At 43.2% G+C, this 14611-nt stretch overlaps 2 protein-coding genes across 2 annotated transcripts; one reads left to right on the forward strand and one right to left on the reverse strand. All coding sequences in view use genetic code 11, as the record gives it.

Annotated features, from left to right (window-relative positions):
• Positions 1–1107: 1107 nt before the first annotated feature.
• EGR_02922 (hypothetical protein) lies at positions 1108–4021 on the reverse strand (the record flags this gene model as incomplete). The annotated part of the gene is made up of 2 exons (XM_024492171.1): positions 1108–1331; positions 3910–4021. 2 exons carry the CDS (start codon positions 4019–4021, stop codon positions 1108–1110), a joined length of 336 nt encoding a protein of 111 aa, XP_024353366.1.
• Positions 4022–6702: 2681 nt separating this feature from the next.
• On the forward strand, positions 6703–12617 carry EGR_02923 (Transcription factor SOX-5; the record flags this gene model as incomplete). The annotated part of the gene is made up of 7 exons (XM_024492172.1): positions 6703–7116; positions 8856–9098; positions 9926–10465; positions 10769–10921; positions 11568–11723; positions 11832–12126; positions 12208–12617. The coding sequence occupies 7 exons, from the start codon at positions 6703–6705 to the stop codon at positions 12615–12617; spliced, it is 2211 nt and encodes a 736-aa protein (XP_024353367.1).
• Positions 12618–14611: the final 1994 nt, after the last annotated feature.

Here is a 14611-nt window from a genome sequence, read left to right on the forward strand (position 1 = left end):
AAATGACCTTTACGCTTGGCATGGTCAGCTATGTTACTTTGGTTGTAAAGTAAGGTGACATTAAAACTCCTCATGAGGATGGGAACTTACTATTTTTCACCCCCTCTATTGGTTTTATTCAAACCTTCTTGTAAAGAACACAAATGATTTTCGTGTTTATAATTCTCCCTGCTCAAATTTTAGGATCTTTTTGGTAGATCCAAATTGCTTATTGCTAAAGATTTTCGCAGTTTCATGGAATACAAACTAGGCTGGACAGTAGCCTTGATTGATTCCAAATATACCGTAAAAAGTGCTAATTCCCTTACGTAAATGTTCTTCTATGAAACCACTAAATTCAGATTTCTTTATTAATTAATGTTTCTGCACAAAGCACCAAACTAAGGTAGAATCATACGGTAAAACAATGGTCGAACTAGCTAATCAGGTATCTTATAAGAGTAAAGTGTTGTAATTTGGTTCCAACTGTTTCCCCACTTTGGGTGGTGGATCGCGAGAGACTTTTTGGCTGATAAATATTAGTAGTCTTGATACTCTGTGATGATTGTCAGTGTCTGCTATTCTTTGATATGGAGCGGTCTTCAAAAGGATCAACCGCCTAAAAAATACCCATTGTTTGAATTGAGTTTAATGCTTTAACTCTTTTCAAACAATGAATTGACCGAATTGTTCCAGTTTTGCCCCTGAAACGGTGAATGTGTAACGATTTCCCGTGTCACTCAACGAAGTATAGCTACTGTAGTTCCTTATAGTACCTGGAAAACTTAATTCTTTCTGAGTAATTCTTTTCTCGAGAGAAGTGTCCTCCAGTGAACACCATTCATTGATTATCAATAAATCGAACGAAAATTAAATTGGGTGATTACTGTTCATCGTGTCCACCATACAACAGTTGAAAGTGAATCGTTTGATATCCAAAACGTGGAGCTCTCGGCACATGCCTGTAAGTTACCTACTTTTCCTCTAAATTTATATTCAGAGAGAGAGAGAGAGAGAGAGAGAGAGTTCGTTATTATATTATGGTAATGCATTAACCTCGACTTCATAATGCTAGAAACTGCTACAAATACGCCTTGAAAATTCAGTCTCAAGGGTCGTAACAACCGCTTAGTGAGGTAAACACGTGCGCCGCTCTTCGTCATAGCCTAACCTCGGGGAGGGACTCAGGTTTTCCTCACTAAAGCCGTTACGCGCGAGTACACTAACCACGTGGTCCCCTGCCGGCTTCAAGAGCCACGAGGGGGAACAATAGACATGGACCGCGTAAGCGGAATATGACTCGGTGTAGCGTGGGTCGGGGTAGGGAGCAGGGGGCGAAAGATTATAGAGATCTGGATGCGCGTGTACATGAACTAACGGCATATGCACACATCCACACAGGGGGCCATAAAATCTGACCTCAACAGCGAATCTCATTTTGTTCGAAATGCACAGACGGGAACATAAATTTGCTGAACCAATGCGGAATCGATTCTTACCAGGAATAACGCAAATGAAGTGGGTTTATTGCCATTGGGACAGCTGGATGAAAACTCGTACACAATGCGACTCCATTAAGCTTGAGATCGGCTAATAAAGGCCATCACTACTCTAATGACATCGATTCAGTTTCCTCAGCCAATTCACCGTTCTAATGCTTCCTCTTGAAACAACCATCATAGCGCTTCTTGATATCATGCGTTTCCACTTTTCTATGCGTGTTTCACTCATTCACCCATGGAGGTTTTATTCACCAAAATCGATGAATTGGATAAATTACGCCATTTCAGTCACGAATTTTCGCATTCAATTACATTTCACAGTCTACCAAAGTTGATTGGTTTAGTGTGTGATAATGGGGCGTGTTATGATACAAATCAGACACCTCAACTCACAATTGTTGCTTGCGAATTGCTAATTTTTTTGTAGGAAGGAATTGTAGTTGTATTGATTTGTTGTAAGTGGTGACAAAGCTTGCAAACCCAGAACCTTGTCTCTTCTTCCTTTGCTAAGGTAAAATGAGTGGGTTATTCGCTCAACCTTCCTACTGTTCCATTTTTAATGTCTTTTTACCTTATAAACTGCTGCAGTGATCTTGTTTTATTATCGAAACACGTCTGTACTAGTAAACGGTTAGGGTTATGTATAAGACTGTAAGATATTCAGTGGATTTAATGACGCTGAATAAAATTATCGTGGTATGCCAACACCGTCAGTTTGATGCATTTTTTGACTCCAGTAGAGTTTCTATAATCTAGCTATTTTCTGACGGTACTATAAATTGTGCATTGTGAAGTTTTGTCATGATAAATGAAGATAGCAGCTTAAGCGAAAATGACAAAGGAGTTTCCTTCACAAATAACTCTCATCTTACCTTGATAACTTCTAGCTTGGTCAGCTGCTAATAAGTTGAGTCTTAATTCGCTAACTTGCATGCAAGAGCAGCATTGAACTACAATTTTCAATGTTTTACGACTAGAAGATTGTCTGCCGACTTGCCTTTCTAGTTATGATAGACAATGAGGTGTTCCGCCATGGCTTTGGACTGAGTGCTTCCACAGAGCTCGTAAAGTTTGACCCAACGGTAGGGAGCGCATAAAACAGTTGGGCGTGCGCTTATGGTATTTGTTTCCCCTGCTGCACATACGGGCGTGCATACACGCGACTAACGGCGCTGGCTGGCTATCTCTTCCGGGTCATCCTGTCATTGCTGGGTGTATGTGCGTGTGGTTGGCGTAGGTCGTCGGTGCGGTGTTGCTGTGCCATCCTCTGCACAGCCAAGCCATTTTCCATTAGAATGAATCCCCCACGGACCCGGCAACTGCAGCTAGTAGTCAGCTGACTCAGTGATGGATGTGCGCAAAAGTGTCAAGCATGGTGCCGTAGAATGGCTCACGAGTGAAATATCAGTGCAATCGCCTCCTTCATGTAATTTCGTAGATGGGCGGGTAGCGATACGTTCACGGCCTCAGACTTTTCCCTTATACTTCAAAAGGTATTGAAACGTCCGAATCACACGAGACTCATTGCTTCCCTCTTGTCCACCTTCAATTGGAGCATGGGTCTAGTACTTGAACATTGACCACTAATGTATTTAATTGGCATGACGATGAAGTTAATCAGAATGCTACATTGGAAGATGCATTCTCCAAATTTCGACATTAATTGCATGTGCTTGAGTGACATGATTTTAAATTTAAGCAGAATTTTTAAATGAAGGAATCCACTTCTTCTCTACCTTATATGACCAACATTCTTTCATTCTGCTATTATCCATCAAATACTCGGGCTGCTGACTAATTGTAAACTTTTTAACACCAAAAGACTACATACTATTAAGCTCAAATCCTCCACTTTTTTGATGCAAAGGGAACCTCTCGCGTACCCGTAAGATGTTTTTAGGTTAAGATGAATTGAATGGGGCTGTTACTGGTATGCATTAACCTGTGATGTATCATAGATACTGAGGCAGTGCGATTCATTCACTTCCATGGAACAAATTCATGATTGCATTGTCTTTTGAAGTAATTGAAACTGTACAAGACAACAGACGCGAATGCAGTTATTGGAAGCAGATTTCCGCTGCCTTTGATCCTCAGCATCGCTGTTGTATATGGGGCTTGAAAAAACAAATACATTCTAAGATATTTCTGCAAGAAGTAATGATAATTGTGTTGTTTTTTGGTGATTGAAGCAGTTGGTACTTGCATGTACACAAAAGCACACAAAAGGTCACTGGAACAAGCACCCAGAGGGGAATAAACAACAACACGCACGCCAGACGGCCAGACAGGCGCACGCAATCCCGGAAACGAAAAACACGGACGCACGGCTCTCCGGCACTGTGGTATGATGTGACGTGAGGCGAGATGGTGGTGGACCATACAGCCTTACACAATCAATGACTTTTGTCTTCTTTTGTGGACGCACAATGCGTGTGTCCAACGTACATGGCCGCACCACCGTCAGTCTGAAGCGGTGCAGTCCCATTGTGAGCCGCGTCATCATGGGCGCAGAGGCACACAAGTAGATAGGCAGTCATGGGAAGCTGTGAGAGAGAGGCAGAGGGAGAGCCGGTGTACACGCATCATTGCACACACATGAATGACCGTGTTACCCCAAGATTGTGCACAAACCTCGGTGTGCCCACTGATTACATCTCAGATACATGCACGCATAAACACACGCATACGTGCATATGCGCGTGCGATGACCGTCTTCGTCTGTGCAGCACACACGCAGCGTGCTGCCCGCCGGTGATTGAATTGGCCAATCACAGCGAGGGCCAGTCAGCTGGAGGTACGCACGCTGTTTACAATGATGGTAAAGCTGCACGCACGCACTACCATGTGACGCAGGGCGAATTAAGGGCATCTCTCTTCCCCCTCCCCCGCCTGCCTGCCTGCCTACCTGCCTTCCTCCCTCCCTTTCACTCTCACGAACACCAACCGGTTTTCACAATAAACGCGGCACTGCCAGCTGTTGGGTAACCGCGCCTACACACTCTCAGGGATTATTACGCACACAGTGGATGGTTTCTATCTCTTTGTTCACTTGACACTTCTTTCTGGACTGCATTGCAAGCACATAGTGAGTTTTTACTTTTTGTACACGTAGTGAGATGTCTCATTCTCTCTTCACACTTACATGCCGTTGGGTGAATAAAACCTGCTTTTAGAGGTGTAATGAATGATTGGCAGAGCTACCCTTGATTAGTTCCGCTATTAGTTGTTGTCGAACTTCCCACATCGACGTTAGGCTTATCAAGACTCAGTAGAATGCCCATTTGAATAGAACGATAGGGGCAGCGATGCAGTGTTTTTGCGTGCTAGGGGAGGAGATGGGGAAGACAAGCCATCACAAGCAAAGTCTGAGCGTGTTAATCAAAGCCCTCACCTCACACACAGCATTCAGTGTTATCCCTTTCATTAAGTGTTCACTCTTCTCCTCATCTTTGGTAGGTGTATGTGCGCGTGTAGGGGAGAAGGAGGGGAAGTGAGAAAACTGTAATAATTGACTACAAATGTGCGCGCATGAATGTACACAGGGTGGGAGTGAGGTGAGCAATCAGAGTCCATTGTATTACAATTTTCGTCTCCTATGTTCCACCTCTGTGATTACCATATGAAGAGTAGCCGTGAGATGGGGTGGGGTGAATTGAGATGGTGTGGTGTGGTGGGAGGATGAGACAGCGGACTGGTTGGTGGGGTTGAAGTGGGTAGAGAGAGAGAGGAATTAGTCTGTGTGGGGCACGCCCACATCGAGGAAGTACATTGTGGGCACGAGTCGTTGTGTGCGAACAGTGCTTCGAAGACCATGGGGGGAGATGGGGGTGTAATTTATGTCTGGTTGAGGTGAGACATTGTAGGTGTAAATATTACAACCACATAGCGGAGATGGTACGAGGCTTATTGCTTTCTATATAGATAAAGTGTTACCCCTTGTCGAAGGAATTTGTAAGCATCTCAAAGCCTTTCGTGCACAATTTTTAGAACTACCCATCCAACACGAGCTTCTTTTATAACACCGAAAAACTGTCTTCCCTTTCATAAACTAATCCAACTTCATAATCTGCGTGTTTAACGTGTTTTTCCGTAGGACATAGGGTGCTTCATTAAGTTTACTAAACAGCAATCATATTCTCTTGCAAAGGTATTATCATTTGCATTCACTGTTGGTTTTTTTATTTAAAGGAAACTTTTTACCTCAATCACTCCTAAATCGAATAAAAGGGAGAGTGTTTGAATTCGAGTGTGAGAAATGTAACTCCAGTTTTACCTAAAACCAAGATAGGCCTTAAGGGAAGCCGCAATCGCATTTCTTGTAGGTGTTTTTAATGCCTGAAAAAGTAGGAGGTACTTTAGGTCTTTTGATCTCTGGACCTATTTTACTGTCCTTTCAAATTAAAAAAAGCCATATATTGCTAAAGCAGCAGAACGAAGCCACGGAGAGAGGTAAAGTTGTCGTAAGGATGTTAAATCGGCTTCGTGGTTAGGACGCCTTATTTCCTTGGATTGGCCAAGTTTTGGTCTAATTATTATCTGCACGCGAACATTGCCATACCTCCAAAAGACAGTTACAAGCTTTGTCTTAAATGCACCAATTCCTTACCGTCTTGCAAATTGGATAAATGTCATTAATAGGTCAAAATGAGTTGCAAGCTTCCCTACTGTCCCCTTTACCATCCATAGTGGTTCGAGAGGGAATTTCTGTTACGTAAAATAACAAAGTTAGCCAGGGTGTAAGAGTATTAATGGTGATCTAATTTGGTTGCACGAACATCCTCACAACTGCAGTGGACAACGATCGTAATGAGAAGCAAGTAGCGAACGCCTTATATTTTCGGCAGCGTCAACACAGCGATGAGTTAACATATCTACAAAATTACAAAATTTTTGATTTCCCTCACTTTGACTTTAACACAACACTTCACATGGGCAAAATCTAACAAAAGGCAATGGATGATGCGGTTTGAGATCCACTGATCATTCAAACCAAAGAATACAGCAGAATCAGACTGTTAAAACTTGAGTTCAACATTTGCAACAGCGCTTGCTGTAAATTTGACTTGTTAAGTTATGCTCCTCCTCAAATCTACAAAACAAGTTGTCCGTTTACCAAAATCAACGATGATTTCTTTGGTAGCAATGTCTAGTTTTTATGTTTTCCCTTGTTTAATAACATTGATTTAAATCATTTAGGTACGTTCCACCGCTATAACTGATGTCTTGGAAACGCAAAACCAATCAACCAAATAGACTGAAAGAGTTACCCGCCGAATCTCCGCTTGTGATTGGTCTTGCGCACAAATCATCAAATACCTCCTCAACCACCGACACCACAGGAATCCCCGGAGACATGGAGTTCGCCCCATTCCTTCCACAACCGTCCAGTACAAGCTGCATTCTCAATCTTTCACCCAAAGCGACGGTAAACACTGGCCCCTCCCCCAAGTCGCAGAGAGAGATCGCCTCTGCAGACATCATGTCTATCCTCCGCAACGCCTGCCTTTCTTCCAACCTCAGCAGGGAAGAAAAGATCTCTCTTCTCTCAGAGGTCGCAAATCAAATTAGTGGACTCAAAAGGCAGTTGAATTCTTCACCCCTCAACATCAGCAGCAACAGTAATGGTAGTAAGGTTCGTGTCAATAGCATTTTTAACTTGACGTCATAGATGGCTACTTAAATTCTGGGGAAAAATGCCTTTACACTAACTTGATTTCTTTTTAAAGTATGGTTAACTTCTTACTCGAGATGTTTGATTGACAAGGGGCCCATTTTTAGAGAAGGATTGGTTTAAATTAGTTATTGCTGGGGTTATCCAAAGAGTCAACCATTTCAGTATAATCCGTACCGGACTGTTGTGACTTGGAATTTTGTCCTGAACTTAACGTACTGCAGGGACTCACCAACTATCTGGGACCTTACAGGTGTGAACTTCAATGGGGGTATTGAACTACAATTTTACAGTTACTGACTCAATTGTGCTTCATCACAAAGTGCCAGGTATTGAAGCAGTTGATGAACTAGTACTTTTTACAAGGTGACTACCTTCATTAGCACTCTTTGTAAGAGGAACGTGTCGTTAAAAGTTTCTTCCAATCAGTTATTTCAATTAGAGGTCCATTTAAGCGTTAAGAGTAGAAGCCATAAAATGACCATTCCGAATGCTTACTCAAACCACAGCTTTGACCTCTCTCTTGATTTTGCACTAGACCACGAGCATTGTGGTATCAAAATTAAAATGAACACGATACTACCCATTTCTCCCTCTCTATTTCACAGTAATGTCTTGAAAAATATATAAATTGTGGGATTTCCGATTTCACTCAACCAAGTTTTGTATGGATTCAAAACTTGTCTCGAGTCACCAAATTAATTCATATCCGGCTCAATGATGCTATACAATACGGCTATTTTAAATGTGTTTAACGTGTCATTTATAAGGATCTACACTGTATACTTGATGGATGGTGGTGAGGCGTTGAAGATGGATTGGGAAATAGAAATGAGCAGACTCCTCGTCCATGGGATGCCTCGTTTTTTCTACATCTTTCCATCCCACGTAAGGTGACTCCTTTTGTGCGTTGGGGCTGTGCCATCCCATCGCTCGAAGACAGTGGGTATTTTGTGCAGTCATCATCGACATTCCGAAAACTGGAGCATTGTTCGAAATTCCCGGTCGGGACTTAGTCACCTCTCTCTTTCCTCCCGGTGGTACTAGAAGCAGACGCGCACACATTTGTTCTTCAATTGTACCTTTATGTGTTGTGTTTGCCTGGGTGCGTGCATATGCGCATAGCACCCAAATTCTGTCGATAAGCCCGTAGTTGTCCCAGGTGGCCTGAAGAGCAACGCAAGGAGGGTGTAACAAAGGTGTCTCCAGGACACTCCTCGTCCGACTCACAGTTGGGATGGCACAAGCCGTTTATGGGTGGAATCGCATAAAAAAGAGCATCACAACATCAAAAAACGGGAAAAGACATAGGCCTCCTTCAATTTTTCCGAGAAAGGCATGATAGTGAAGAGCAGAACTTGATTGGATTCAAGTTGTGTATCGTTTTGGAAGTCGCGTTTATCAATTCAACAAAAAGTACTTTTTTAAGTCTAGAGTAATTTTACTTATTAGCGCAAAGTCGACGATAATTACTGAGCCTTAAAGTACGAGGCACTGAGTTGGCTGAATTTTGCGTTGTCATGACAAGCGGAGTTCGTTCCTACCGTCTGTATTCCTTTAAAATTGTAAAGTGAGGCGCAAAGTACCGATGGAAGATCCCAATATCACACATTTAATGTGGCTCATGTTGCATCGAAACTGAAGGGCAAAGGGTATGACGACTATGCCATGCTCCAAATCCTTTTAATCTTTTCTGACAGACTGATGATGACACGCCTCTAAATCTTACGCAAAGCAAACATGAAACATCGGCAGAAAAACAAATGGAGCCGCCTTCATGGTGTGGCCAGGAGAACGCAATCCCCAGTATCTCCCCCTTCCTCTTTCATACCGGACTCGTTGATGCTGGTAAAATCAGTGGCATCTCCGCAAAACCTGGAGGAAGTGAAGGTGAAAAACTTGCCTTCCCCATCCGTTCCGATTCATCCAAGCTTCTGAATTATGTGAGTTTTTTTTTCTTCCTTATAAACTACTAACTGAAGCAGAAGTTGCTGCCACGTGCGTGGTTGAAAGGGTATTCTAACACCGCTGGTTCTCTTTAGACTTCTTTCACTGATATGACCAATGTTCTCGACATACATTATTTTTCCCGTTCGGCACGTCATTTATCGTGGGTGGTGACGCATCCACAGCGCGAAACCGGGTTTTGTCCTGAAAACGTAAATAAACTTGATGATGAGACGCACTCGAGGTAACTCCGCATCACTCCGATTGTACCCGCCGGGAGGCCATAAAATCGAAGTTGACGTATACTTGAGCGATTAAGGGTTTTATCCGACCCAGATCGCCTTGACGATTTGAAGTCTATAAACCGTGGAGTTGAAGGTAAAGGAAATTGACAAACTCCATCAATGCGGCTGGCAATGACCAAAAATTCTCCCTTTTCATGCTTTTTTTGTAAATTAATCGGTTAGAAATTCACGCAGTGTCGACAAGGTTCAAAATGGAAAATCACATTCCCATCATCAGTTAGGTTAATGCAAGTAAAGTCAACAAAAGTTCTTTTTTCATTTGATGAGGAGCCATTTCGAGTCCTGCCACTTTCGCAACACTATGAGATCAATGTGACTTTACAGAATTGCGAAACAATTTGTTCAGTAGCACTATGGCACTCAATCCAAAAATCCGTGTTATTTTCTTTGCATGTGATGAATGCCTTTGAAGAATATCAATTTTGAAGGCATTCCGTCCATTCTTCTTAAAAAAAACTAGGCATCATCGGGCAAGCTCAAAAGTACTGATTTTGTGCCCATGTGGTTGATTTCGACAGATTTCGCCTCTCGATGTTGGCTCAGCGAATCCATGCGACTTGTTACTCAAAATGATTCAGGCTTGTCAACAAAACACCTCCACCGGCCCACCTCGTAATGAGCAAACGCAACAGCAGCAACAGCCATCCATACCAGTGCCCTCGACTAGTCCGGAGGGGAGCATGCCCGTCATCCCACTGGGTCTCACGTCTCTGCCCCTGCGGGAGCCGTCTGTTGCTCCAGGTCTCCCTCTGTCCCTACTCAGCATGAAACTGGAGGACGCCAAATCAGAGCAACAACTCCTCACTCACCTGGGTCTTGATCCAGCTCTTCTCTCCACTCTACAGAATGGACCCAAAGCCTTACCACTTGGAGCTCCAACACCATCTGGACGGATGCCTTCTGGTGACCTCTTTGCTTCACCAAAACTCGTCTCGTTGCCATCACAAAGCAACGGATTTCCACTAATGCGTCAATCGCCACCACTGCAGTCCTCGCAACAGGAGACGGACTGTGAGCAAAAGCCAAATCAGGGTACCGGATTCGGCCAGTCAAGAAAGGTGAGTATAGTGAGAGCCTCAGAAGGCTTTAAGACAAGGAAAAAAGAGATGTGAGAACTGCTAGACCTTGAAAGTCTTTACCTGAAACAACTGTTACATTTGATTCATCTGCGTGGTTCATGATTGTGAATACTACTTGTTTATTAATCCGGAAGCCGAGAGTGGAAGCAACAAAATTGCCTTGTCCTCTCGCCGATGCCCCACGTGCGTGAATACGGATTGTAACAAAGACTCACGACAACAGTGTGCGTGCCTGCATGTGCACGGACGAATATCTGTCTGTGCCCTAATTCTAAATGCAAGGAAATTTCGCCCGAGGCCCAGACAACCGGCGTGCGTGGCGCACCCGCTCTCTTTGCAGTCATTGTTTTTATTCATCCGACCGTCTCTTCTCTTTCCTCTCATTTCAATCCACTTGGTGTAAAGAGGCGCACGGATAGTAAAGATATGCGTGGGGTGTGTCCTATCGGGATGTGTGCGCTACTGTGCAAGCACAAATGAACAGACTATCAGCGTATTCGAAAGTGATTACCCTCGACAGCCGTTTTTCCTTATAGCAATTAATGCATGTGTATATGCATGCGTTTGCGTTTATTTTACCACCCACGAATGCCTAGGATCAAACCTACACTCACCTTTTATTAAGAATTCTTCACGTCATTGCTAAAAACTACGTATGCTGACATTTGATGCGAGATGGGTATGCTAGAACCCATACACCAAATCAATGATAGGATTCTTGATCAACTACTGTTCATGAAAATTGACATAATTTTCGACATCATCCACTCATTACTAGCATTGCATAGTTCGCGAGATCTGGCAAAGGGAAAAAAGCATAAGATTATCCCATTAACTTGATCTTTTCATGGACGGTAAATCCCTACCTCGTCAAGGCTGAAAAGAGAGAATCAACGTGATTCTCATTTGATTACGGTGGAGCTCGGAACTAACGAAGCATTAGTGATGAATCGTGCGTACCAATACCTCCTTCAGTGTTGGTAGAAGGTGAGCAGTTGTGAGATGTGCCTAATTTTCTAGTTTTTAAGCGAAAGGTAGTATGGGGTACCGTGAACGAGCTTTATTTTTCTGACTATTACAGATCTTCACAAGGTGCGATTTCGGGGAGATCGAAACTAGTAGACTTGATGATTCGAGCGACGCAAACCAAACAAAGTCACCCAAAAGACCTCACATCAAGCGACCTATGAATGCCTTCATGGTATGGGCCCGTGAGGAGCGTCGCAAAATCCTCAAGGTAAGCTCCATACCGCCATGCAACATAAGCTAGATTCGTGAATCCTTTTTGTCTACCTATAAATAAATAGTACACCCATAACTGCTTACCAACTACTTCCACTTTTAGGCTTGCCCTGACATGCATAACAGCAATATTTCGAAGATTCTCGGAGCCAGATGGAAGGCGATGTCGGCGGAGGAGAAGCGACCTTATTACGAGGAGCAGTCGCGGTTGAGTCGCAAGCACATGGAGGATCACCCTGACTATCGGTATCGGCCAAGGCCCAAGCGAACTTGCATTGTTGACGGGAGGAAGTTGCGCATCTCTGAGTACAAGGAATTGATGCGTAATCGACGTGGTGAAAATCGCAAACATTGGTTTGGAAATGGAGACACACAACGCATAGTGGAAGGTCTCCTTGGTACGGTAAAAAAACTAGGGTGCAACACATGCTAGATGTTATGGCATGAGAAAAAACTAAACATTATTTTGTCTCTCTTAGGCACACCCATGTCAAAATTGCAGAGCTCTGGTGTAAGCGAGAGCAGTTCCATCAACGAAGCCATAGATGATTCCCGTCCTCCAACAATGTTGCACATTCCCACGAGTTTTGAGCACTTTCCAGGCAATTCATCTCCTGTCGGTGGCTTTCACCACCCGGCTTTTCCCACATTGGCTCCCACAGGCCTCACATTCCCCTTGCCAACCGCTTCCACCACTTTGCCATGCGAGTCGACGAGTGAGCGCAGTCAAGTTCGCCTCCTGCCGCCGCCGCCTAACCCCGCTGTTACCGCTACTACTGCTACTGTCGTTACGGCGGTATCTTCAGCAAGTCCGGAGGATCTCTCTCCTCGTTCTGCCTCACCTCTGATCGGAATTCACTCGACACCAGGCCTGCAAACAACCTTGTGAAGCCGTCCAATGACAGCCTTCAATGCATTTAATGTTCCCTCAGGTCTTCAATTCACGTTCCACACTATACTTGTCTTGCACGCACACACAAGTGTGTGAGCGCGCATAATTCCCCTCCATTTTTCTACTTACGCACTCACTCATGTTGTTCAAAGCAACGATCTTTGGTTGGTTATTTTTGTCTCAAAACTGCTATCTTGTGATCGATCATTTGTTCCTTTTCTGAACGTTTAAGTTCTTATTCTTTCCCCTACCCCTCTTCTATTCTCCTTTGTGTGGCGTCAAAATGACAGTTTTTGTAGCATCGTTTGTACAGGACTCGTTTACTGATCTTGTGATAGCCATTCCTCTTCTCGTAATTGGTCTAGTTGAGGAAAACCTTCGAGGACGAAAGTACTCATTTCTCACAGTCCTCATTAATCAAACCTCTTGAATTATGTGTGGCACAGAAATGTCTATGCAATTGTTACGCGGAACCCGAATAAGAAAGGCTTCCAAGCATTACCAGTTCTTCTTGGCCTGACTTGTGTTTGGGCTAGTGTAATTAGCCACAGGAACACTTTTTCCTCCAAAACAACTGCTCAGATAAACTCTAGGGATTTTGTAATCTTTCTACTGGAGTATAATTAATGGTAAGAGCAGACCCTCGCCGTACAAATTACACTAGCGGTCGGCCAAACATATGCTTATCCGATGTTTCCTTCCAGAGGGATATCCAAGTAAACGACAAGAATTGGTAATTTGATGTCCTTGAGAGTGGTAAGATTGAGTAGGGAACTCAATGCAAATTACCTCCAGCCCGCAACCTTGCATCTGAGTGGCCAAGAGGGTTACTTCAGTTATACACATGCTTTCGATGGTAGGGTATGGGTAGGGAAAACAAATGCTGCCAAGTTATACTTATTTGAACAAAGGAAGACAGACTTCCTTCCCAAATCGCTCCACATAGAGCTGTACAGATGCAGCATTCGCAAAACTTGTACGCATTCGCGGCTTATAAATTTCTCTTTTCCGGGAAATTGCATTAAAAGACTATAATTTAGCATATAAATTAGAATAACGTAATTTAACAAAATGTATTCGACTTGTATTTTATCAGTGGCAGTAAATTATAGAAATCTGTTAATGACATTTGTAAAAAACATGTCTTACCGAAAGATAGTGGTTTAAGTGACGAATCTTCATTAAGACAAAAATGTCAGATGTGGAAATTGTTCTCAGGATATGAATCTTTTAGCTTAGTTAAGCTTGGGGTGCAGTGTCGCAAAGACTCAAATGCAGTTTTGTAAAGATGTGATTGAATATCGTGTTGTAAAAGTGAATGAGTTCGCTCTGTGGAAGAACACTTTTTGTTACACGGGAACTGTGGTAGGGGCGATTTTTTTCTGACAATTGCCCTACTTAATGACATCATAAATTGTTTGCGAAGAGAAGCATCAGTCTACATTGCTGAGCTCGAAGCAGCATGTCGCTTGAGTCGCAGTATCGCTCAAAGATTTAATAGTCCCACACATGTTAACTTGGTAATTTATGGGTGACCAACGAACGTGCCACAGTCCTGTTGTTTTGCTAGTCCTTCCACGAATAGGAGAGTGACAAGTACTTGAACGGTCTTGACGTGTTATGATTTGGTGTTTTGTATAACTGTATGTTTAACTGCTCGGGAACTTCAGTATCCGTAGCTTGCAATGCCACTTCGTGGCATGGCTGTCAGGCCATGCAAATTCCTCCTTAGCTCTTCTGCATGATAATGGAATGTAATCTTGACTGATACTTTGGTTACTACAACTACAAAATAGACTCGAGGCGCAAGAGAGCAACATCGAATAATCCTGGGCGTAGTAGGAATAATTTTAATGGCACTGTCACTAGTTTGTATACTACTTCTATTTAAACAGCGCTTTTAGTTTTAAAAGTATTCTAGAATAAAAAGAATGCTCATTTTTTAGGCAAGGTCTGTAGATTACCAAAAGATATGTTTTTGTGTCTAAAGT

Source organism: Echinococcus granulosus, assembly GCF_000524195.1.
Source record: "Echinococcus granulosus chromosome Unknown EG_S00014, whole genome shotgun sequence".
Taxonomy (NCBI): domain Eukaryota; kingdom Metazoa; phylum Platyhelminthes; class Cestoda; order Cyclophyllidea; family Taeniidae; genus Echinococcus; species Echinococcus granulosus.